The sequence below is a fragment of the Sorex araneus genome, chromosome 6 (genome assembly GCF_027595985.1).
Source record: "Sorex araneus isolate mSorAra2 chromosome 6, mSorAra2.pri, whole genome shotgun sequence".
NCBI classification, from domain to species: domain Eukaryota; kingdom Metazoa; phylum Chordata; class Mammalia; order Eulipotyphla; family Soricidae; genus Sorex; species Sorex araneus.
Genome location: NC_073307.1, coordinates 165,340,134 through 165,367,262, shown reverse-complemented (window position 1 = coordinate 165,367,262; position 27,129 = coordinate 165,340,134). Strand labels below are relative to the sequence as shown.

The 27,129-nt window shown below is 44.2% G+C and overlaps 1 protein-coding gene across 2 annotated transcripts in view; it reads right to left on the bottom strand.

Annotated features, from left to right (window-relative positions):
- The window catches only part of KDM2A (lysine demethylase 2A), a 135,588-nt gene that overhangs the window by 26,352 nt on the left and 82,107 nt on the right, over positions 1 to 27,129 (bottom strand). For both annotated transcript variants that reach the window (XM_055144006.1, XM_004618463.2), the window contains exons 6-12: positions 25,266 to 25,444; positions 12,568 to 12,674; positions 12,100 to 12,193; positions 10,605 to 10,758; positions 8,503 to 8,618; positions 5,464 to 5,590; positions 2,183 to 2,577 (exon numbers count right to left, since the gene is read on the bottom strand). In XM_055144006.1, the coding sequence (XP_054999981.1) occupies positions 2,183 to 2,577; positions 5,464 to 5,590; positions 8,503 to 8,618; positions 10,605 to 10,758; positions 12,100 to 12,193; positions 12,568 to 12,674; positions 25,266 to 25,444 (1,172 nt within the window). The remainder of the gene's footprint in view (positions 1 to 2,182; positions 2,578 to 5,463; positions 5,591 to 8,502; positions 8,619 to 10,604; positions 10,759 to 12,099; positions 12,194 to 12,567; positions 12,675 to 25,265; positions 25,445 to 27,129) is intronic.

Here is a 27,129-nt window from a genome sequence, read left to right as displayed (position 1 = left end):
GCACATTAATCATTAGATTAGGAAATAGGACTACACCTACCTGAAACTTTGTCTTTTCTTCCCCTAAATAAAAGACAAATGGCACCACCTGCCTCTTCTAGAACAAACATTGTAAAATGAAACACCCTCTTTTTATCACTGTTGGGAGGACCAACCTCACCAGGCCACTACCCTTTTCTCATTTGTTTACCTTTTCACTGACACGTAAAGAGTGTAATATAACGACAAAGTCAACTACTAAAAGAAGAAAGTTCAGGACCTATGCTAGTCTCTGGAATTATTCTGATGAGGTAAGAAGCACCTCAGTTAGTAATAAGATGGCAAAGAAAAATCCTGAATCTGAAACCATGTATAAGACCTACTATAAAATATTTAGCCCATTTCCCCAAAGGTCACACAAAATTATTCCTTAAAATGATGTGGATTTATAGTAATTTATATTAAAGTTTAAACATACATTAGAAATTAAGAACCTGCTTTCTAATATACATTCATATCTACACCCAATACATGGCACCGACAAATGATTATTTATGAGGAAAGACTAAAAACAAATCCCTTTAATTCAGAAAGCTCAAGTCTGGATTCTTTAAAAAATAAGTCTATGGGGGCTGGAGCAATAGCACAGCAGGTAGGGCATTTGCCTTGCACGTGGCCGACCTGAGTTTGATTCCCAGCATTCTATATAGTCCCCCAAGCACTGCCAGGAGTAACTCCTGAGTGCATGAACCCCTGTGCAACACCAGGTCTGACCCAAAAAGCAAAATAATAATAATAATAATAAAAAGTCTATGAAACTGGTCAAATAGTACAAGAGATAGAGTCTTGCATGTGGAAAGTACTGGGTTTCATTCCTAGCACTACTACCAAAAAATTTCTTTGAAATCAAAACATAAAGGAGAGGCTAGGCTCTAAAGATTACTTATATTAGGAAACTCTTAAATAAAAAAAAATGTACAAAGGAATGACATTTTCTCAAAAGTTGTTTCACTGTATTAAGTCGATACATTTAATTTGTTTGGTTTTGTTTTTGGGCCAGACCCAGCAATGTTCAGAGGTTATTCCTGGTTCTGTACTCAGAAACTACTCCTGGTGCAGCACACAGGGGACCAAATAGGACTCTGGGGTTCAAAACATGTGCAAGGCAAGTGCCCTACCCACTATATTAGCTCTCCAGCCCCAAGTCTAGATACATTTAAAATTCATATGCTAAACCTACTCAATATAATTCTTGTAGAACAATTTTTCTTTCAATCTGGTTGATGTGAGACTGTTAAGACAATTTTTGTTCTAAAATAGACCTAAGGATAACTTAAGTATAAAGCACATCTTTTTTTATTTATTTTTTTTATTTTTTGGGGTCACTCCTGGTGCTGGGAATAAACCAAGGCTTGCTGCATGCAAGGCAAGAGCCCTTCCCACTGCACTATCTATCACTCTGGCCCCTAAAGCACTTTTATTTTTTTTTTTTATTTATTTTTTTTTTTTTTGCTTTTTGGGTCACACCTGGCGATGCACAAGGGTCACTCCTGGCTCTGCACTCAGGAATTACCCCTGGCGGTGCTCAGGGGACCATATGGGATGCTGGGAATCGAACCCGGGTCGGCCGCGTGCAAGGCAAACGCCCTACCCGCTGTGCTATCACTCCAGCCCCCCTAAAGCACTTTTAAATGCTAACACTTTCTCAAAGTCTCATTATATTTAGGGTCAGTGTGAAATCTGTGTTCTTAGGACTAAACATGAGTCCATATGAAACATGTGAGTGAGTCATCCCGTTGCTAATCGATTTGTTCGAGCGGGCACCAGTAACGTCTCTCATTGAGAGACTTACTGTTACTATTTTTGGCATATCCAATACGCACAGGTAGCTTGCCAGGCTCTGCTGCGCGGGCTTGATACTCTTGGAATCTTGCCGGGTTCTCCAAGAGGGGTGGAGGAATCAAACTCGGGTCGGCTGTGTGAAAGGCGAAAGCCCAACCGCTGTGCTATCGCTCCAGCCCATATGAAACGTATGTTAGTATTTTCCCAACAAAAAACTAAAGCCATCCAGGAAGATGAACATTATACAATACGACATATACAATGCATGTGGTCATTTTCAGAGTCCTCATGCCTTCTCTAGAATACTGAAACTGAGTGCTCTAGCCAGATTAGTAACCGTAACGCCAGGACCATCACTTACCTTGACATCAGCAATGAGGGCATCTTCGTCTTCTATGCCCGTGGGGACACATTTCTTATGCAGTGGCAGAGACTCCAACTTATCTACAAGGCAGCGAAGGCCTTCAAGCTCAAAATGGGTTAGGTGCACCTGCTTGTCCTTTCGGGGGCTACACTGTGGATCCCACACTTGGCCATTGTGGGAACCTCGGCTGGAGTCCGAGGGCGAGTCCCCAGACAGGCTTTTCTTCAGCGTTGGAAGACTTCGGCACGTCTTGCCCATTCCATCATAATCCAGGTTGATGCCATTGGCTATAGGGCTAGTGAGGACGGAACGCCTACTACTCAAGCGCCGTGGTTCTCGATCCAAGGCCTCCTCATCCCCATTTCCAGAGTCCAGGCCATTTAACTCCAAATCTGCCAGTATGAAGATAAAAACCAGTGAGAATAGGGGCCAGAGCAATTGTACAGCAGGCTGGGAGGTTTGCTTTGCAGAGAGTGGTCCAGAGTTAGATTCCTGGCACCCCAAATGGTCCCCAGAGCATTGTCAGGAGTAATTCCTACAGAGCCAAGAGTATCCCTGAGCACAGCCAGGGTGGCCCCCCAAAACAAACAAACAAACAAACAAACAAACAAGCAAGGCAGTAAGAATTTAGCCAATTGGCCATGTGATCAGCGACAGTAGGGCATGGCATGAGGAAGGAGCCACGATGTTAATGTAATAAAGAGCATTTTGGAGAAGTCTTGCAAATCCATAAACCAGTACTAGAATATGTATGATGGCAATGATCTCTTTTTCCCAATCTATCTTTCTACTCTGAAATCAGTTAAGGGGCAAAAGATATATAGTACAGTGGGCAGGGTTCCTGGCCTTGCCTTGCATGTGCCAGGCAAGATTCAACCCCCAGCACCCCGTATGGGTCCCCCAAGTTCACCAAGAATAACTCCTGAGTGCAGAGTCAGGAGTACCTATAGAGCATCTCCAGGTGTGACAACCCCAAGACCCCAAGATCCCCCCCAAAAATAATCCCAGTTAAAGAATAGGATCCCAATCAAGAGGATAATTATGGTAATTGTCAACTGGGTTTTCAAACTGGCAAGAGCCCACTCTTTGATTTTTACGTGTTTCAAGTTTAATATTTGGGGTTATTAATCTCACTGTGTTTCAAAAGCGTAAACAATATAATTTATGCCATTTTTATTCCTGTTTGGTTTTTGTGCCACACAGTGCTTGGAGTGGTCCAAAACCCAAACAAACAAACAAAAACAACTCCCCCACCGGAACTCTCACAGATTTAAGGCCTTTTTCTCTCTGAAGAAACCTGTGTTCAAAAAAATATTTCAGGGGCCAGAGAGAGCTCAAGTGACAGAGAACACAAGCAGGATGCGCAGGCCCTGGGCTCAACCCCCAGCCCTGCTGTGTGCACCGCACAACCTGGTGCTGGGCTGATTCCTGTGGGAGTGGGTGGGCCCAGCACCGCTGCTGGGCTCCCTGTGAAAAATACGGGCTAGAGAGTAGTACAGAGGTCAAGGCCAATGACCTGGTTGTGGTCAGACCTAGTTTGATCCCCAGCACCACAGCCTTAGGCCGTGCACTGAACCACTGGCCTGGCTAGTGAAGAATTGCTGAGAGGGGTCCCAAGGTCTCGTGAGCACCATTTGGGAGGCTCAATAGAGGAGAGAAGAGGGCCAGAGAGATAGGACAGCGCGTAGGGCTCTTGACTTGCACACGGCCAACCGAGGTTGGATCCCCAGCATCTCATATGACCCCCCGAGCAACTGGCAAGAGAAATTCCTGACTTCACAGTCAGGAGTAACCCTGAGCATTGCTGGGTGTGGCCCCCAGAACAAAATAAAAAAAGGAGAGAGGAGAGAAGGGGAAATGGAGAGGACAGATTTTAGAGTCTTACCAAATCTTGTTCAAGGTAAGCGTTTATGGATTTTATACTTGTTAACTGTAAGATCACAAACAACATATTTTATCTTGTTTCATCTCTATGAACATACCAATTTGCAAACTCACAATAACTTTATATATTAACATATTAACCTAATTTATATTCTAATATCTATATTTAAAAACTATATAAGCAATATAACTGTATATATCACTTATAAAGGAAAAGGCCTTAAATCTGTGAGGTGTTTTGTTTGTTTGTCTTTTGGACCACTCCAAGCACTGTGTTGTCAAAAACCAACATATAGTTTGCTTAATCTGGAGTTTTATCTGTTTTGGGCCACACCCAGCAATGCTCAGGGGTTATTTCTGGCTCTGTACTCAGGAAGCACTGCTGGTGGCCTTCGGGGACCACATGGGATGCTGGGGATCAAATGCAGTTGGCTATGTGCAAGGTAAATGCTCTACCCGCTCTACTATCTCTCTGATTCCTAGTATGGAATTTTTTTAGTCTGAAATATTTTAACAATTAGTTATTATGATACATTCATAATTTTTGTTGTGCCAAAGGCCATTCTTTATATACCTTTTTTTGTGTTGTTGTTGTTTTGTATTTGGGTTACCCCTGACATTGCTCTGAGCTTGTTCCTGGCTATGTCAGAGATCACTGCTGGCAGTGCTCAGGGGCCATATGGTGTCGGATATCAAACTGGGGTCTGCCACATGCAAGGCCAGTGCCTTCTCTGTATTACCTCTCTAGTCCCTACCATTAATTTATATAGAAAATTATAAATTTTTTTTCTATGTAAGTTATATAGGATTAAACTTCTTTTGTTTTTGGGCAATACCCAGCGACACTCGGGGATCACTCCTGGGATGCTGGGATAGAACCTGGGTCAGATGTGTGGAAGGCCAGCACCTTACCCACTGTACTATCTCTATTTTTTTTTTTTTTGCTTTTTGGGTCACACCCAGCAATGCTCAGGGGTTACTCCTGGCTCTGCACTCAGGAATTACTCCTGGCGGTGCTCAGGGGACCATATGGGATGCTGGGGATCGAACCCGTGTTGGCCGCGTGCAAGACAAACGCCCTACCCGCTGTGCTATCGCTCCGGCCCCACACTGTACTATCTCTATAGCTCCTTTATAGGAAAACATTTTTGAGTGTTCCCAGACTCCCCAAAATAACTAAATCATACCGGACAGGAGTTGGAAGAGATCTATACTTCATTTAGTCTAGTAATTCACATCTGGGAAGATCACCTATAATTAGTGCTCAACTCCAACAAATAAATTTGAACCTTCCAAGCTGGTATGTAGAACAGCAAAATATAAAAGCCGAGATATACAGACTATATGTGCCCTCCTCAAGGTGTCTTGAAAGTTCATGTTAGGAGACCACTTACCCATGTTAAGGGACTCTTTCTGAAATTCCTTAGTTAGGTGGGAGCGGTTGGTTATGCAGTAAACATATCGCTCCAACACGTACCAACACATCTCATAGTAGAATGGATATCGGAATTTATTTGGAACCTACACAGGAAAAGAATAATGAGAAAAGCAAGCTGATAATCTTCAAGGAGAGAAAGTAAGACAAATCAAGTTGCTGCAATAATTAGTCCATAAAAAACTTTATTAGTCTGCAAATGCAGTTTGGCATTTGGAGCAGTAAGTAATTCTGTCAATGCAGAAAATGCTGGCCTTGGGAAAGTGACTACAGGTAAGACGTACTTGGAAAAACTATCCAGAACTACCAAAAAGTTATTCTTCCTCAAAAGTGAACAACCAAGTAAGCCATAGATGTAATAGAAATTTAGATAAAAAAGGAAAAAAAAAAGAACGATTTCTGAAAACTGACTTTCAGACAAAATCTCATAGCATATCAAGAGTGATTTTGAGAGGGCTGGAGCAAAAGCACAGTGGGTAGGACATTTGTTTTGCACGCAGCTGACCCAGGTTCTATTCCCAGCAACCCATATGGTCCCCTGAGCACCTCCAGGAGTAATTCCTGAATGCAGAGCCAGGAGTAACCCCTGTGCATCGCCGAATGTGACCCAAAAAGAAAAAAAAAAGTGATTTTTGAGGGAAAGTAGAAAAAGAATATGGAGAATATTGTCTGCCATGGAGGCAGTGGGAAGGTGGGAAAGGTGGGGATATACTGGGGATATCAGTGGTGGGGAATGTGCACTGGTGGAGGGATGGGTGTTTGATCACTGTATGATCGTAACTCAGACATGAAAGCTTGTAACTATATCTCATGGTGAATAAAAAAGAAAGTGATTTTGAGGGGCTGGATCGATAGCACAGCAAGTAGGGCGTTTGCCTTGCATGCAGCCAACCCGGGTTCGATTCCCAGCATCCCATATGGTCCCCTGAGCACCACCAGGAGTAACCCTGGTGCAACACCAGGTGTGACCCAAAAAGCCCCCCCCCAAAAAAAAGTGATTTTGAGTTAAATGAGTGTTTTACTATAAAAATCTCTTCTGAAATATTTTAAACATTTTTATTACAATTTCAAACTTCCAAAGTTACGATCTTTTGCAATTTTATTATTCTTTTTTTAAAAAAACTTCACTTATTTACTTATTTATTTATTTATTTATTTATTTATTTATTTATTTTTTGCTTTTTGGGTCACACCTGGAGTTGCACAAATGTTACTCCTGGCTCATACTCAGGAATTACTCCTGGCAGTGCTCAGGGGACCATATGGGATGCTGGGACTCGAACCCAGGTCAGCCGTGTGCCAGGCAAACGCCCTACCCGCTGTGCTATCTCTCCATCCCCAATTTTATTATTCTTAATAAGCAGAAATGCACTTACTTGTTTTTGAGCCACACCAGGAGGTGTTGGGGGGCTATTGTTTGGGGACGCCTCAAAGAACCCTAGGGCTGGGGACCAGGCTCCGTCCTACTGCACACAGAGCATACACTCCAGCTCACTGTGGTATCTCTCTAGTTCAGAAATTCACTTAAAAAAATATTTAAAAAATACTGCTTCCTCTCTTAATGTTACTAACAGGACAAGTCCCTATAACTTCACCAATACCAATCTTGTGTTTTTTTAGATAAGCCCTAAGCCAAAAGTAAAGTTTCTAAACATAGGTACTATAACCGTTAACTGACCCTATAGAATAAACAGGTCAGTTTATTAATTGCTATTTTTAAATTTTCACTTTGTTTTTGAGCCATTCCAGGCAATGCTCAGGGCTTAGTCCTGGTTTCCAGAATGATATCAGCTATGCATCATCTAGAAAAAACTGAGAAAATAAGATTCACAAAAAAATATTTTGTTTTAAGGGTTATACCCAACAATGCTCAAGGATTACTCCTGGCTCTGCACTCCTGGCAGTGCTTTGGGGACCATATGGGATGCTAGGGATCGACCCTGGGTCAGCAGCATGCAAGACAAGAGACCTACCTATTGTACTAACACTCTGGCACCCTAAAAATATGTTATAGACCTTGGGGCTGGAGAGATAGCACAGCGGGTAGGGCGTTTGCCTTGCACGCGGCCGACCCTGGTTCAAATCCCAGCATCCCATATGGTCCCCTGAGCACGGCCAGGGGTAATTCCTGAGTGCAGAGCCAGGAGTAACCCCTGTGCATCACCAGGTGTGACCCAAAAAGAAAAAAAAAAATATGTTATAGACCTTAATTTTCTTATGGAACCCCACAACTGAGAAGGCAGTACACATCTTTATATATTCAAGCAGGATGGTTGGAGTATTAGTTATCAATTAAGAAAAATAGGCAAATTTAAAGTTGTACACCTTTAGCTGATAAAAAGCATTATACCAAATTATTCTAAAAACGTGAAAATGAAAATATGGCTCAAAAGAATTACACGTTGTTTTTTGGGGGGGTCACACCTGGCGATGCACAGGGGTTACTCCTGGCTCTGCACTCAGGAATCACTCCTGGCGGTGCTCAGGGGACCATATGGGATGCTGGGATTCGAACCCGGGTTGGCCGTGTGTAAGGCAAGCGCCCTACCCGCTATGCTATCGATCCAGCCCCTACACGCTATCTTTTACTTTATAAAAATTCAAGATATCAAAGATTTTTAAGAATCGGAAGTTCTATAACCAAACAGGTAGATTTTGTTAAAACTTTCTTATCAGTTACCAAAACATGAATGTTAGATTTTAATGTAAAGAAAAATCCAAGTTTTAAAAATAAACCACTGATGGATTTTTTTTTTCTTTTCTTTTTGGGTCACACCTGGCAATGCACAGGGGTTCCTCCTGGCTCTGCACTCAGGAGTCACCCCTGCTAGTGCTCAAAGGACCATATGGTATGCTGGGAATCGAACCCAGGTCGGCCGCATGCAAGGCAAATGCCCTACCCGCTATACTATTGCTCCAGCCCCCTGATGAATTTCTTGTAACAGCTATCTAAAGTGGAATAGCCTCTCCGTAGCCAATGTCACATGCAAGTACTTACCCGTGTCCGATCTTCAATGTTGTATATTTTTAACTGCATAGGGATATTGAAACTATGCAAAAAATTGCCTCCAAACACTAATGTATCTGTTGGAGTGTACACAGCATGAATCCAGCCTAGAAGAAAAGATATAAAGGGGAGAGGCTATCAGTGCACCTGGTAACACAGCTCTCGGCTAGGGTGAGAGTTCAGAGGGTTGGACTGCACACACACAGCATCCAGAGGGCCAAGGATCAATCCCTGGCAATGCATGCACCCTTAAACACACTGCTGAGAGCCACCCCCAGCACCACCAGGTCTGCCTCCCTTCGCCCCTCCCGAACGATATCTATCTAGATATATAACACAGCTCTCTCAGAGACGCAGTAGGAGATCCCCAAGGTCACGTTTGTCACTCTGATCTTGCCTCTTAGTGGTTCGTTAAGATACTTAATCTCTTTAAACCTCAATTATCTTCTATAAACAAGGAAAAATTATACTTGATATGGTTGTAAACATTAAATGATAAAACACATGTAAAAAATCTAGAATTTAGCATACAGTAAGTGTTTACCATATGCTGCTTCAATTTACTGGAGCACCTACCATGAATAATATGGAAGAGTTTACATGTACATATACTTTAAAATTATTATTACATATATACATATATTTGGGGTGGGTGGTTGGAGCCACATCCAGTGGTGCTCAGGGCTTATGGCTCTGTGCTTAGAGATCACTCCTGGCAGGCTTAGGAGATCACATGGGAGGCTGGGAACTGAACCCAGGTTGGTCATGTGTAAGACAATACTCTACCTACTGTACTACCATTTACATATATTCACACGGACATCCCACAGAAAAATGAAAGTGGTATTCAGTATATAAATGCATAGTCAAAACTGTAATATAGATCTGTAACTCTTTCTAAGTATTTTTTTTTTCTTTTTGGGTCACATCCAGCAGTGCAAAGAGGTTACTGCTGGCTCTGCACTCAGGAATTACCCTTGGTGGTGCTCAGGGGACCACATGGGATGCTGGGAATCGAACCTGGGTTGGCTGTGTGCAAAGCAAATGCCCTACCCACTGTGCTATCACTCCAGCCCCACTAAGCACTTATTTTTAATCCAGAAAGTTCTTAGTTTATTTTGTATTAAAAATGTATTACTGATTCAGGAGCTGAAATATCTGAATATCTAGGGTTACGGTGAGGGTGAGTCCCAAATAGATTGGTAGGAAAAGCCTCCATTTCTGGTATATACCTTTAGTAGAAAACCAGTGATTGATTTATTTAATATTTTGTGTGTGTGCGTGGGGGGGGGGGGGGGGATAGTGGAACACACTAGGTGGTGTTTAGGAGTTACTCCTGGCTTTGATCTTTGGGGGGAAGGGTCACTTCTGCTGGTGCTCATCAGGGAATCATGTCATGTGGTACCCAGGATCAAACCAATGTTGGCACCTGCAAGTGAAGTGTCTTAACCCCAGTACTCTCTCCCAGGGCTCAGGGGATATAAGTAGTGCTGAGTCAAGCTCCTTACCCATTAGACTATCTCTCCAGCCCTTTCTTTTTCTTTCTCCTTTTTGTATTTTGGGCCACACCTAGTGGCACTCAGGACTTACTTCTAGCTCTACAAGCAGGAAATGACTCCTGGTAGTGCTAGGGGGACCATACGTAATACTGAGTTGGTCACATGCAAAGCAAGAGTTCTATCTTCTACCTGCTGGACTATCTCTCCAGCCCCCTTCTTTTTCATCCTTTTTGGTTTTTTGGGCTACACACGGCAATGCTCAGGGATTACTCCTGGCTCTGAACTTGGGAATTACTCCTGGTGGTGCTTAGGGGACCATATGAGATACCAGGGATCAAACCCAGGTTGGCGGGCCACATGCAAGGCAAACACCATACCTGCTGCACAATCTCTCTGGCCTCATCCCCGTTCATCCCACTCCCCCTCTCTTTTAAATACATTCCCCTGGTGTATGCCACAGTGACAGAAGAGGACATCACTGTTCATTATCCACCCAACACTGCACCCCTGCGTGTAACTCAATCCACTCTTTCCTTTTTCTTGAAGGAAAGCAAGTGGCAACAGTAAGACAACTCATTTTTCTCCACTGCTTACCTGAGGGAATGACGAAGGTATAGCCCTGCTTGAGCTCAATGCGCTGACAATCTGACACCCGGTCACCCAGAAAGATGTCTCCCTGTTTCCCTGACAGCAGCCAATTCTCGTACAGCTCCAGGTTGTGGGCTGTAGGGGGGATGAGCCAGAAGACCTGTGAGTTAAAAAACTTCAGTCTGTTAACAGCCATTGACATGACCCAGTCGTTTCCCTCAATCGCTGACGTTACCAAGTTATGAGGGACAGGCAGGAGAGCGCCGCGCTTCTCCCAGCCCACGAGCTCTACCTCCAGGGAAATTCTAGAAGTAGGTCTTTTCAGTCCCTCCCTGAATCTGATAGTATCAGGGCATCTGTGAGGTTTGATTGCAAAACCCAGCGCCCACTTACGACTCAGGGAAGAGGAGCCTTTGACTGCTACCTTGGTAGCCCTTATTCCTGGCTGTCTGGCCTCTGCAGGCCTAAGAAGCACGTTAGCTGGGATACTATTTTCAAAAATCAGACCAGTGTCTTTGTTCCAAGATGGTGGCCAAGACCAAGAGCACAAAACTTAAGCGCTTAAAGCAACTGATCCAAAATAAACCAAATACAATTTTAATTTGGAGGTATAACTGTCATAATTTAGGACCTCACATTCTAAAGCAGTTTTTTTTTAAATTCCAATTCAACTTTTCTTTCATAAATGCACTCACTTCAAGTAAGGGAAAAACGAGTTACCTATAAGGGTATAATATTAAAAGCCTCTGGTATTAATTCTAGGCTTTCATTTCTACAGAGCATAATATTCTGGGTAAGATGGGGCATAATTTTTTAAAAATGAATCAAGATAATTTTTATGTATGTATAAATATAAATTCTGGGAATAGACTTAGGCTGGGTTTCTTTTTTCTTTTTTTTTTTTGCCTTTTGGGTCACACCCGGCGATGCACAGGAGTTTTTCCTGGCTCTACACTCAGGAATTACTCCTGGTGGTGCTCAGGGGACCATATGGGATGCTGGGAATTGAACCCGGGTCAGCCGTGTGCAAGGCAAACGCCCTACCCACTGTGCTATTGCTCCAGCCCCAGGCTGGGTTTCTTTAAACCAGAACATTTCAGGCCAATACTTCCATACAGGGAGAAGAGGTTTGGATTCTAATTTATTGATTTGCGAATCTATCCAAATTTGGGTTCCCTTCTACTTAGAGAAATTATCTTGTCCTCCTAAAACTTCTTCGGTGCCCTCATTAGGTTACCTCTGCTTTAGGAATCTAAAAACAGGACTGTTTGGTTTACCAAGTACTGTGCAAACAGTGGTGTAATAGCAGCGCATTTGGTGAATTCTAATTCCTACTGAACTTTTGCCAAGAGGGAAACAATCTATGATTCTCTCTAGGTAAGTGTACTTTTAGGCAAAACTGCCTAAAAGATTCATTTCCAGGATTTATTAAGCATGCATGAATTGAAGCAAGGCCACAAAACCAGCTTCATATTCCAACCCCCAGGAGCTGTGACCGTACCTTTCCCCCTTGATGGATGTGATACCAAACAGAGGTACCACCGAAGTCCACATGGAAGTCAGTATAGCAGCCTCGAACACTCATTAAACAGTACCTGACCCAAAAAGATAACAGTATTAATGCACTGACAAGAACAGCCAACCAGTCCCAACCAAGGCCACTCTCCCTGTAAGTCCTCCCCGCTGTTCTGTAACTAATCAACTCCTAGTCAGTGAGAGAAATATAATTTTAAGTGACTGCATTAGGAGGAGATCCCCTCTCCCACCTCCCAACGCTGCACTTCCTTTAACAATGGACTATAAGACTCTAATATATACTCTCCTCTTCAGAAGTGTAAAGGCCACTCCTTAAAACATTATCACTCTGATAATTTTGGACTGGGACCAAGTATGCCAAGATGATTCATGCGATCATTCTGGTCTGCTGTAGCATCCTAAGAACGAGAGTAGCACCCTAAGAACTGCTTACTTCTGCACTTTAGGATACTGCATCTCCAAGATGGCATTGGTTGATTCCGTCTGACTTTCCTTCAAATGTCTTGGCCACATGTTGTCTACCCAGTCAATGAAATCCACCTTTAAAAGGAAGGAAGAAACACTTAAGCTTCAAAGGAGTAGTTGCCATTAAAGAGAATTTTTTTTGTTTGTTTTGGGGCCACATCTGCCAATGCTCATGCTGGGGATCAAAGCCAGGTCGGCCGTGTGCAAGGCAAACCTGCTACGCTATCTCTCTGGCCCCTAAATAGAAGTTTAAAGTAAAAAAAAAAAAAAAATTCTCAAAATAAGCACTGACTTACTTAAATAAAAGCAAATAATTTGTTCATCTTTTTGTGTGTTTGGGGCATATGCAATGCTGGGGGTTGAACGTGGGTCAGCTAATAGGAAGGCATGTGCTATCTTTTTCATCCCCCCCTTTTTTATTTCTGGATCACACCCAGCTGTTCTCAAGGCTTACTTTTTGACTCTGTGCTCAGGGATCACTCCTGGCAATGCTCAGGGACCGTGGTGCTGGGGACTGAACCTGGGTTAGCCATGTGAAAGGCAAGAACCTTATGAACTATCTTTCATGCCCCATTGATTAATCTTATTAAGGCCAACGGACAAATTTCTAGAAATAACTGTTAAATGAGAATACAAACTAATGGCTCCGTCAATGGGATTTTAAATATAGAACTGATCAGGGCCAGAGAGATAGTACAGCAGGCAGCGCACTTGTTTGAAACTTTAAGCACCACCAGGTGTGGCTGAAAACGAAATCAAATGCTTAACTAAAACCAAGACCAGAACAAGACAAAATGCCCCAGTGAAACAGGGCTGGAGGACTAGGGCAGGGGTTAAGGAGGGCGCCTTGAGCACTGCTGGGTGTCCCCGAATACACCTGGCAGCCCCTAGCATCAGCAGGGCGGCCTGGGTAATTCCTGGTAGCATAGTGCCCCAGCTGAACTTTATCCTTGGATATTTCATTCACAGCTAGCCAGTTAGCCAAGAATCACAGAGAGGGGTCTGAGGTCCCACTTCAAAAGTAATCACTTCACAAAAAATAACTGTCACTGTCATCCCGTTGTTCATCGATTTGCTCAAGTGGGTACCAGTAACGTCTCCATTCGTCCCAGCCCTGAGATTTTAGCAGCCTCTCCTTACTCATCTTTCCAAACAACTGGAGGCTTTCAGGGTCAGGGGAATGGGACCTATTACTGTTACCGCATTTAGCATACCAAATACACCATGGGGCGCTTGCCAGGCTCTTCTGATAACAATCAATACAAAATTAAATATTCTTCAGTTCTGCTTTGGGGGGGCATGGTTTGGGATTTGGGGTGGAAACATTCAAAATATGCGGGGGGGAGGGGGAGGAGGAGGAGGATTTGAGGTAGAAACATTCAAAATATGGGGGGAAGAAGGGAGAGAGGAGGAGATGATATGGGGAAAAGCTAAAAAAAATCAGCAATCGCTTTTAGGCTCTTCCTAAACCCAAGCAGAACATCAGTGAAAGGGAGTCCTTCCGGCTCTCACCAACACACCCTTTCTACACAAGAAGAAAAGTAGGACTCGAATGACAATTAAACACCATTGGTCCTCAACAGCGTCTGCTCTGGAATCACACTTAGCTTCAGCGAGTCAGAGAGACAGCACAAGGATTAAGGCGCTTGCCCTGCATGCAATCCAGCCCTGGCACCACGGGGTCTTTCCAACAACCCTTGAAAGTGACCTGTGAGCAGAGCTGGGAGTAGCTCAGAGCACAGTTGGGTGAATGTGACCAAAAAATCCAACCACCGGGCTCTCCGAGAGGGATGGATGAATCGAACCTGGGTCAGCTGCGCGCAATAAATAAATAAACATATATATATGTACATATATATATGTATACACACACACATCCAGAACAAATCATACAAAAAATAATAACATTAATTATAAAATTAAAACTATTTTATCAGAATTCAGGAATCTCTTTTAAATTGTATGTGTTGAAGGAAATAAGACATAAAGCAACATAACCCTACTTGAACACTGCACAATAAATTAGGAGCATACTTATGCCTTTGAATATCTGAATCCGACACTGAACTCTAAGACCCAGACTGGGGCAGATAAAATGAGAGCCAACCACCATGAAACTAGGCACAGCACTGATGATGCAAACAACTAACCTCATTTCTGGCATTTACTTTTTTTAAATTTGGGGGCCACACCCAGCAATACTCTGGGGCTTCTTCTGGCTCTGCACTCAGGAATTATTTCTGGTGGTAATTAGAGGACCATAAGGGATGCTGAGGATCGAACCCGTGTTGGCTGCGGTAAGGCAAGCACCCTACCGGTTGTAGTATTTTCTCCAACCCTTAAATTATGACTTAAAAACAAAACTCAAAAACTAAAAAACATTTACCAAGCCAGAGAGACAATACAGCAGTGAAGGCCCTAGTCCTGCATGTGACCAATCGGGGTTCTATCCCCAGCATCCATCTGTCCTGAGCCTGCCAGAAGTGATTACTAAGCACAAAGCCAAGAGCAACCATTGAGCATTACCAGGTGTGGTGTGGCCCCAAAACAAAAACAAAACCAAACAAAACCATTTATATTTGGGCTTTGATTTTATATATATATATATATAAAATATCTTTTTTTTTTTTTTTTTTTTTTTTTGCTTTTTGGGTCACACCCGGCGATGCACAGGGGTTACTCCTGGCTCTGCACTCAGGAATTACCCCTGGCCGTGCTCAGGGGACCATATGGGATGCTGGGATTTGAACCCGGGTCGGCCGCGTGCAAGGCAAACGCCCTACCCGCTGTGCTATCTCTCCAGCCCCTAAAATATCTTTTATATATAAAAGAAAATATATATATTTACTTTTTGGGTCACACCTGGCAATGCACAGGGGTTACTCCTGGCTCTGAACTCAGGAACTACTCCTGGCGGTACTCAGGGGACCATATGGGATGCTGGGATTTGAACCCGGGTCGGCCGAGTGCAAGGCAAACATCCTACCTGCTGTGCTATCGCTCCAGCCCCTGATTTTATATTTTTATTTTATATATATTTTTAAAAATAAATATTTTATATATAATATATATAAATAAATATAAAAATATAAAAAATTATATTACCAGGTGTGGTGTGGCCCCAAAACAAAAACAAAACCAAACAAAACCATTTATATTTGGGCTTTGATTATATATTTTTTTTAAAAAATAAATATTTTTATATTTGAGAGAGAATACAGGTAAGGCACTTGCCTTTCGTGTACCTGCTCTGAACCAAACCTAGTTAGATCCCCAGAATGACATATGGTCCCTGAGCAACTCCAGGGGTCACTCCTGAAGAGTGCAGCTGGCCTACAAGTACCACCAGGTGTGGCCCCAAACCACCTCCCCACAGAGTAAATTTAAAAAAACCTAGAATTGAAACGGTATAAAAATAAGTATCATAAATTTTGTCACAAATCTATGTATTTGATCATTTGCGTCCCTACACACAAACACACCAAACTCTGGAATAAATCCCCACATGCAGGCTGAAGCAAGGAAGGCAAGAGGAACTGCTGGAGTTAACTTGGGGCTCCATTTCAAACAATCATCTAGCTGGTCAGGAAGCCAGCAGCTACCTGCTTTTGTTTTTTTGAGGGGCCACACCCACCTGTGTTCAGGGTTTACTCCCGCCTCTCTGCTCAGGGATCAATCCTGTGCGAGACTCAGACCATACGTGGTGCCAAGGATCAAATCTAGATTGGTCGAATGCAGGGTGAGCACCTTGCCTGCTGAACTCTCTGACCCAAGGAGGCCAACATCTTAACCAGGCCTCTACTGAGTTTAGAGCACTGAATGAGTTCCCAAATTCATTTGTTTCCTTCAAAGAAAATCTATTCTCTGTTCTCTCCCCCTCCCCCTGCCCCAACCCTTGGAGGGAGGTGAGGGGTCCTCCCAAGTGGTGCTCACAGGCCTCGGGGACCGGTTGGCACTACTTGGCTAAAAGTGTTGGTGGCTGAGTGCTAGGGCTCAAAAACTTGGACTCTTCGGTGCCAGGGATCCTTCAGGCCACCCTGGCAGTACTCTGAGGCTTCCGATGGCACATCTGACAACACTGGGGGGGGGGGGCCTTCAGTGTACACCCACCAATGGCCCAGAGTCCAGGTGTGCCAGTGACTGAACCCAGGTTGGGTGCATGCAAGGCACGTGCCCGACACCCTGTACTGTTTCTCCAGCCCCTACTTTCTGTTCTCTTAATGGCATCATCAGCATCTCTTGGTACTGCTCTCAGAAAAGGGTACTTGTTCAAAATCCCAAGACTTGGGTATTTTTAACCACAAACAGTGGTGACCAGGGACCTGGGGATCCAATGTAGACCTCCAAATGCAAAGCAGTCCATTGCACTCTCTCTCTGGCCCTCGATATACTAATCAATTTGTGTGTCTGAATGTGGAGAGAAAACATGGTAGAAATTCGGGAGTAATACTGATCAGGGGTTCATTTAAAGGATGTTAACTTCTGTTTCTGGGCCACAGCAGGCGGTGCTCAGGGCTTACTCCTGGCTCTATGCTGAGGGATCACTCCTGGCAGGCTCAGGGAACCATATAGAATGAGGGGGATCGGATCCATGTTAGCTGTGTGCAAGGCAAGTGCTCTGCCTGCTGTACTTCGCTCCTGATGCAGAATTTCTTAGGCCAAATTTCCAGCCTCTTCCAGCCTCCCTTCATTCAGTGCTGTCAGGTCTCATCTCCACCAATGGAACCGTGTACTAAGGGGCACATGTTCCTTTGTAGGTTCATCTTTACATATGGATAGGTCCTATATGTCAAGTCTCCAGTAGAAATAATCACCAGTTTCTATTTGCTCTATACCAATACTAGGCAAGACATTCAATACTTAGACTTAAGCTATTCTCTGCAAAAACAGCTCATGGCAGCCCATGAAAAAATTTCCCCATCATCAAACAAATATTCATAGTGTATCTATTGTCTTTCAAAAACCTACATTTGGACCGAAGAGATAGTACAGTGGGCAGGGCACTTGCCCTGCCTATGGCTGACCCAGATTTGATCCCGGTACCACATATGGTTGCCCTAGTCTAGTCAGGATTGATCCCTGAGCACAGAGCCAGGAGTAAGTCCCAAGAACCAATGGGTGTGCCTCAAAACAAAAAATAAAATAAAAATAAGCACTCCCACAACTTCCCTTTTGATTACTGCCAAATAATCTCTCCACAGAGCAGAGAACCCAATTTTATAATAGTACTTAAGCATTTAAAAGTTGCCTACCAGACAAATGGTTTCAATCACTGTATCACTGTCATTTGTTGCTCATCGATTTGCTGGAGCGGGTACCAGTAACGTCTCCATTGTAAGACTTGCTGTTACTATTTTTGGTGTATCAAATACGCCACGGGTAACTTGCCAGGCTCTGCCGTGCGGGGAGATACTCTCGGTAACTTGCCGAGCTCTCCAAGAGGGGCGGAAGAATTGAACCTGGGTTGGCCGTGTGCAAGGCCAACACCCTACCTGCTGTGCTATCACTCCAGCCCAGACAAATGGTTTAACAACTATAAAAAATATATATAGCAATTCCTCTTCTGGGTATAGACTCAAAGAAGATGAAAAAATATTTTGGCATATATACACATATGTGACTCAATGGATAAATGGAGAAAAAGACGATGTACAGGGGTAGAGGGAAATGGGAGGGAATCTGACACTGGTGATGGGACCGGAACATTGTACACCTAAAACTCAACTATGAGTACCTTGAAGATCACAGCACTTTAATGAAATTAAAAACAAGAAAATGTACAGATGCTCAATGAATGATATTTAGCCCCAAGAAAAGATATCCTACATTGGTGACAACGTGGATAACCTTCGAAGCGCCTACCAGACAAAGCAAGGTAAGTGAGACAGAAACATTTGCCGTCTAGGGCCGGAGAGAGATAGAACAGTGGGTAAGGCACTTGCCCCGCACATGGCCAACCCAGGCTGGACATCCCATACGTTCTCCCAAACGCCTCCAGGAGCAAACCCTGAGCACTGCCAGGTGTGGCCCAAACTCCCCTTCCCACCAAAAAAAGAGAGAGAAAAGATTAAGTACCATACAATAATCACTAATATGTGATAGTACAGTGGGAAGGGTGCTTGCCTCCCATACAGCTGACCTGGGTTAGATCTCCGGCATCCCATATGATCTCCTGAGCATCCACAGGAGTGCCCCCTCAACAAAAAAGACTTCTTAGATAAATCAAGGGAGAGTACATAAACACACACACACACACACACACACACACACACAAAGAACATGCATGCTACTATCTAAGGTCACAAAAAACTTATTTGCTTTAAGGAGGTAATAATAACCCATTTGGTAACTTTCCACATGGCGACTCAATAAAAATAAATAAATAAATAAATAAATAAATAAATAAATAAATAAATAAATAAGCAAATAAATAAATAAAATAAGAAAAAAAATAACCCATTTGGGTTTTTTTGGCTATGTTTTGGGCCAGAAAATATACAGGTGCAAGATCTGGGCTGTAGCTCAGTCATGGAGCAACCTGCCTCACATGTGTGAGGCACTGAGTTTGATCTCTGGCACCAGGGGGAAAAAAAAAAGAAATGGCTTGTGCTTCTGCCTCCTAGAAAAATTTTAGTCCTTTCATAGGTTCTAGCCTTCCATTTAATGATGTCATGTGGTTTCTATTATTATTATTATTATTATTATTATTTTTCTTTTTTTGCTATTTGGGTCACACCCAGCGATGCACAGGGATTACTCCTGGCTCTGCACTCAGGAATTACTGCTGGCGATGCTTGGGGGACCATATGGGATGCTGGGATTCGAACCCGGGTTGACCATGTGCAAGGCAAATGCCCTACCGCTGTGCTATCGCTCCAGCCCCTATTATTATTATTATTATTAGTTTTTGTTTCAGGGCCACACCTGATAATACTCATGGTTTACTCCTGGCTCTGCACTCAGGAATTATACCTGGTAGACATGGGGAACCCTATGGGGTGCCAGGGATCGAACCTGGGTGGACCATGTGCAAGTGCCTACCCACTCACTCTGTACTAACACTCCGGCACTTAATTAAATGTAAATTAAATGTAAATTTAATTTTTCCCCCCGCTTTTTTGGGTCACACCCAGCAATGCTCAGGGGTAACGTTACTCCTGGCTCTGCACTCAGGAATTACCCCTGGCGATGCTCAGGGGACCCCATGGGATGCTGGGAATCAAACCCGGGTCGGGAGCGTGCAAGGCAAATGCCCTACCCGCCATACTATGGCTCCAGCCTCTGTAAATTTATTTTTATAAAATGGGGGTAAAATAAGACTGACACAAAGAAATTTTAATGTGTGCATAAGACTTCTTTATTAAGCACACATAGGACAAGTCTGAGACCATGAATTCAAACTCCAGTGTCGCCATGTGTCAAGTGTATCCCAGCACCAGAAACTGTTTCCGGATGCACCACAGCCAGGTATATAAAAGCACAACTAGGGGCCGGAGCGATAGCACAGCGGGTAGGGCATTTGCCTTGCACGCTGCAGACCCGGGTTCGATCCCCGGCATCCCATATGGTCCCCCAAGCACCGCCAGGAGTAATTCCTGAGTGCAAAGCCAGGAGTAACCCCTGAGCATTGCTGGGTGGGACCCAAAAAGCAAAAAAAAAAAAAAAAGCACAACTAAAGGGTACGGCTTCCGGTAGAAGCAACTGGAGAGTGTGGTCTGCCTCCCTTTTCTGGAGGTAGGGGACACCTGGCAATGCTCAGAGATTACTACTGGCTCTGTGCTCAGAAATCACGTGGCTGGCTCAGGGGGGCATATGGGATGCTGGGGATCAAACCAGGGTCAGCCACATGCAAGGCAAGTACCTTACTCACTGTATTATTTCTTTAGCCCTGAGAAGCTGTTTTTTTATCTTTGGGGCCATATCTGGTGGTGTGCAGGGCCCACTCCTTGCTCTGTGCTAGTTCAAGGGATCATTTTTGTGCCTAGGATTAAAGCCAGGTGAGCGGTGTACAGGTCTGCTGTACTATCACTCTGGTCACAAAAGCACGTTTTGCATGAGAGAGGCCCAAGTTTGACACCTAGCAAGGTCCCTGCGTACTACTGAGTAGTACCTACGTATCACCAGATGTTACCCCAAAACACCTGTTTTGGCCATGGCCTTAGCTCATGGCTGAACCCTGAGCACCAGGAGGGATTATTTCTGTGCAAAGAGCCAGGAATAGCTCCTGAGCACTGCTAAATGTAGCCCACACCTCCCCATTACTACTCACCCTACCCCATCCCCCAAATACACACTACAAAAAGCAAGCCGCACTAACAGCACAACTGACCAGTGGCTCAGCAGAAGTCTGACTCCCGTGAGCATGCGTGCAAGCTCACAACTAAAGGAGCAGAGTCCCTGAGGGGCACTGGGCCAGGTGTCAGCACCACAGATGTGTGTGTCCTGGTCATTTCAACAGCATCAACACAGGAAAGGGAGAAGTTTTTTCTAAAATAAGAATACATAAATATACGCAATGAATGGAAAATTACTGGGGCTGGAGAGATAAGGCAGCAGGTAAAGTGCTTGCCTTCCACATGGCTGACCTGGGGCTCATTCCCCAAACACCGCAAGGGATAATGTAAGAATATGATTGTGATTCTTTTCCTTTAATAGATACAATAATGTTGGAGGGGGGTGGGTAGGGGAAAGAGGGATCCAAGCAATGCTCAGGCGGCAAGGCCCACTTCCCTGTGATATTTAGCTGACTACGCCAAGCCAAATGGTTCAATGCTCAGGTCTGATGATGCAATAACACCGCTTGGCCAAGCAGCACAGTTAATACCCCCTCTTCCCCCAGCAGTGCTTATGGGGGCTGTGCAATACGGGGCTGGTGTGTGCCAGACTGAGCTTTAGCCCTTTTGAGCTACCTCCCTGGTCCCAACAAAATGACGATATATAGCTTTGGGAGTGGGGGGATGGCTTGGGAGCCGGATGGTGCTCAGGGTTATCCCTGGCAGTGCTTGGGGACTGTATGCCTTGATTGGAATCAAACTGGGGTAGGCTATACGCAAGGTGAGCACCATAAGCCCAGCAATATCTCTCTAGTCTACTAGTATATTTATTTTTTTACTTTGTGTTTGAGTCACCCCTGGCAGAGGTCAGGGGTCACTCCTGGTTTTGCACCCAGGAATCACTCCTGGCAGTGCTCTGGGGACCATACAGAGTGCCGGGAATCAGAGCAAAATCGTCAGCATGTATTACAAGTGTTTCACCCACTGTTATATTATTTGGGCCCCAGTATAATTATTTAAAAATTAGCATTTTAAAATATTTAGTCCACACTTATAAACAATGTTATTTTAATTGAGGGGAGGGGTGTGTGGCACACCCAGCAGTGCTCAGGGCTTACTCTTAGCTCTGATCTCAGGGAACCATATGGGATGCCAGGGATTTAACCTAGGTCAGCTGTGTGGAAGGCAAATGCCTAACCATCTGTAATATTACTAGGGTGGGGCGGAGTGTGTGTGTTGGGCTACACCTAACTGTGCTCAGGGGCCTACCCCTAGCTCTATGCTCAGGGATCACTCCTGGCACGACTAGAGACTATATGGGATACTGGGGATTGAACCAAGGTCAGTTGTGTACAAGGCAAATGCTCTACCACTACCACTTTGGCCCCTGGGGGAAAGTTTTAAATGAGAAATTATATACGTAGTTACATTTTCAGTAGCAAAAGGCAACAGAAAAATAATTATACTGCCTATTTATTTATTTATTTATTTATTTTTGCTTTTTTTTTTTTGGGTCACACCTGGCGACGCACAGGGATTACTCCTGGCTCTGCACTCAGGAATTATTCCTGGCGGTGCTCAGGGGACCATATGGGATGCTGGGATTCGAACCCGGGTTGGCCGCGTGCAAGGCAAATGCCCTACCCGTTGTGCTATTGCTCCAGCCCCTATACTATCTATTTAAATAACAGTGAAAAATTTGCATGTATGAGGCTCCAGGTTATTTTTATTTCTTTATTTTTTTTGCTTTTTTTGGGTCACACCCGGCAATGCTCAAGGGTTACTCCTGGCTTTGCACTCAGGAATTACTCCTGGCGGTGCTCAGGGGACCGTATGGGATGCTGGGAATCGAACCCGGGTGGGCTGCGTGCAAGGCAAGCGCCCTACCCACTGAGCTATCTCTCCCAGCCCCATAGGTTATATTATTTCTGAAACCAAATAGAACATCTCCTCCACGGGGAAAAAAAAAAAAAAAAAAAAAAAAGCAAGCAAGCAAGCATCCATAAAAGAAACCAAAAACTGAGAACTTTGTTCCACTGGTCTGTATTTACCAGTAAGTTAGTGATCACAACAGTGGAACTTACTAGAATTCTGAAGATGTATGTATAATTAATGTTATTATAGCAAGTTTTGTATTTCATCTTTAAAAGTTCACATTGGGGTTGGGGGCTGGAGCACATGCTTTGCATACAGGATGCTCAGATTGAATTTCTGAGATCACACGATCCCCTGACAGAACAATGTCTCCCGAGCACCACCAGGAGCAATTACCGAGCACTGACCTGGAAGTAACTTCTAAACACTGTTAGGTGTGACCCGCCAAAAAAAACCCAAACAGAAAAGAGGGTATAAATAATTAGAATGATTTTATTTTGACTTGGGGCTATACTGGAGGTGTTCCGGGCTTACTCCTGGCTTTGTGCTTAGGAATCACTCCAGGGCAGGACTGGGGTGTTCGTGTGGACACACCATATGCTATGCCAGGGACTCAACCCAAGTCCATAACATGCTATACTGTATCTCAGCTCCAAATCAAGGATAATTTAAATGGAGACAGGTTAAAAATACTGAAACATTAGGTTTTTTTGTTTTGTGGGGGCTTTGGACCACATGAGGCTGTGCTCAGAGCTTATTCCTGGTGGACTCACCTCATGCAAGGCAAGCACCCAACCTGGTGTACTACTGACCCATTTTAATAAATATTTTTAAACTAAGGTTTTAGGGGCTGGAATGATAGTATAGCAGTAGGGTCCTTGCCTTGAATGAGGCTTACACAAGTTTGATACCCAGCATCCCAATTAATCCACCAGGAGTAATTCCTGAGAGCAGAGTCAAGAGTAAGCTCCGAGTACCACTGGGTGTGGTCCCCAAACAAACATCAACCAAAAAATTGACTAAAATGGGCCAGAGAAGTAGACCAGAGGGTTGGAAGGCACGGCGCAGCTCTGAGTCTGGTCCCTAACGCCATAGGCCCCTAAGCTCTAGTGGCATGGTTCTGGTGACACCAGCACTCCTAGCACCGAGCTGAGCTGCAAGGCCAGCCGTAAGCATGGAACTATCTGACCCAGCTGGCCAAGTATTGCTGGCAGTGGACCCTGGATCCCCTGAGTACTGGGAATCCCCCACCCCCAAATCTACTGTAACCTTTCACATTTTGCTATTCTGGCTGGAAATACTAGACTGAAGTTAGTTTGGAGTCAGGAATTAAACGAAGAAAATGATCCACAGATGAGAATCACCCTCAGGTGATTTCAAATTTCAAAATATTGTAGACAGTCACCACAATGCCAAGATAGTAATTACTTGCAGAGACCTAAGTCTCCTGTCGAGCTATCCATTTGCTGCTACTAATTGTAAGTAGATTCACTAGAGAAACCATCTCAGAAAGCCATCACCTAGAGGGGAAGGAAGTTTTCTCTCAGTTTCTTGGCAAGGACAAGCCTACAGGATGGAAGCTTGCTAGCGAGCTGGATATCCACTCCAAGGACTGGAGTGCAGAGCTGGCACATGGAGGCCTGAGCCAGATTCCCAGCACCCCCAAGTGTAGCCCTGGTAGCCTCTAAACATTGCCAGTTGCCAGGGTAATCCTGCTAGCCCTAGTACCACTGGGCTGAGCACTGAACGCTCCAACCCACATATTCAAGCTGAGTACTGCCGGGAGTGGTCCCTGGCCCGCTTTGGGCACTGTTTAGCAGACTGAGCAATGGGAAGCCCGGCTACTTGGAGTATGAGCTCCCCTCCTCTCCAGACAAGAAATTCATCTGCAAACTTCCTATTCAAAGTTCGTGTTAGGGGCTAAAGGGAGACTCAATAGGCTGAGTCCATGCTTTGAAGCCCCTTGAAGTGACTCGAGCACAGAGCCAGGAGCAGGCCCTGAGCACAAAAGACAAACCGAAAAAAACCCACAAAGAAAAAACTCACCACCACCACCGCCACCACAAAAAAAAAAAAACAAACCCAAAACAAAACAGAAGTTTAAATTTCATATGCAAATACATTTTCCCATTGTGCGCCAAGGCTATCACTATGACAATCATTGATGATGCTAATGAGGGGGACCCCTCCCTATAAAAATTATGGGACTTGGGAAAAGAATAAACAAGTTATCATCATATTGTCTTACTCATCTTCATCTTGGTATGTACAAAAAGTTCTGGCTGAAACGACAGCTCCGTGGGCTGAGTGCAGCATGCCCAGCTCGCCAGAGGCCCGGCTTCAACCCCCAGCAGCACGCAGTCTTCTGAGCACCACTGGGAGCAGAGCTAGCGCTCACGTCAAACGATCCTCCCCCCATCACAGAAACAGACTGACCAACAAAAAGCTACAAGTTCTTCCAGTGTATAAATAACCTTTTTGGTGACGATGCTAATGTGGAGAAAATTATTTGACTAACCGTTGAGGGTCTTTGCACCATGTTCTCCAGCCTGGTGTGGCTAAACTCTAGGCTGATGACATTATACAGTTTTTCTCGCTCCTCCTCCGGAGTCTCATAGTAGCGTGTCCATTGAGCCATGGTCATTTCAATGCCTTTCTGTGTGTTCACATCCATGACATCCACCATGCGGCGACTCCCTGCCATGAAAGATGCATTGATCATCTCTACTGAGTCACTAACACCCTTAAGTATGTTAAGAAAATAACACAACTAGAAGAAAAACTTTCCTTATTTATTTAGCCTATTATTTTTAGGATATTCAGAACAGAAAAGGTGACAGTTGTCACTTGAGATGGATAATGAACAGAAAATCAAATCACAGAGAATGGGAAAGAGGCAATATTAAGAACATCCATCCTTTCCAATGGCACGTGTACTACATGGTCAGACACTGAACCTCTGTTAATACCTTTTTCAATCCTAACAAGTATAAATGCTAAGCACTGATACCTATGTCATACAGGAAAGTAGGTGTTAGGTAACTCAGGACAAGGACCCAGATTGCCCAACTTTGGTTAAAGCTCAATGCAACAAACTCCACTGCCCTGACGCAGGTCAGAGGACTGCAGTGATCTGACAATCTAATAAAGGGTCTATGGTTAGGGAGTATTACTACATTAAACATGACTCTGGCCATTCTTTCTCTTTCTCTTTTAAATTTAACATGGGTTATTCCAAGAGATGCTAGGCCTGCCAGAGAGCTCAGTGCTCAAGGCCACCGGGGCTACCCTGAGGCGTACTGGAAGAGAGGCACAGTGTCAGAGATGGAAAGAACCTCACTCAAAATGCCATGTACTCCACCCATCTACCTTCTGAGGGCCCCTTCCAAAAAGGGGAGCTATTTTCTCACAAACCTGTTGAGTGTTTCTAATGTCAAACACTCTCCCCCCATCACATCTACTGAAGCAGGAACATACAGGATGAATACAAGGAGCTCTCTCAATTTCTCAGTCAAGTACAATGAAAGGCAGAATGCCACAGAGATAGCATACAGTTAGCAGGGGGCAGAAAGCTCTGCTCTACTACTAAACCTCCACTCTAATAGTACTTGGGCAAACCTATGAACATTAGTATCTTCTTCTACAACACAGGAATAACATTACCATGTGACCCCCTGTGAGAATTTAGTCAACAAAACAATATTTAGCACACAAAGGTACTGAAACTATAGTAAAATGAGAAGAGGGCTGGAGCGAAGTACAGTGGGTGAGGCTCTTGCCTTGCATATGCCTGACCTGGGTGCGATCCAGGAGTGATTCCTGAGTACAGAGCCAGGGATAAGCCCTGAGCACTGCTGGATACACCCCCTTCTAAACAAAAGTAAATAAAATAAACAAAGCATGTGGATGTCTACATGTGCATTTTACTAAACTGACCCGAGTAAACGTAGGAAAATAAAGTGAAAAAAGGGCTGAAGTGACAGTAACTGGGTAGGCTGTTTGCCTCCCATGCAGCTGACAGGGGTTCAATCCCCTGTATCCCATAGAGCCATATGGTCCTCCAAGAATGATTCCTGACTGCAGAGCCACGAGTAACCCCTGAGCATTGCTGGGTGTGCTGCCCCCAATCTCCCTCAAAAAAGAAAAGAAACATTTAAGTCTTGAAGAATAAGAGAATTCCAAGCAGAGACAACGTAAGAGAAGAAAGGAAGAGGAACTACAGCTAACAGGTTAAGAAAGCTGTGGTTGAGGGAGACAGAGAGGAAGAGAACGAAACAATATTTTGGAATATTAAAAGTATTGTTCAGGGGCCAGAGAGATAGTATAAGGGGGTAGGGCACTTGCCTTGCACGCGGCTTACATGGATTTGACCCCTGGCATCT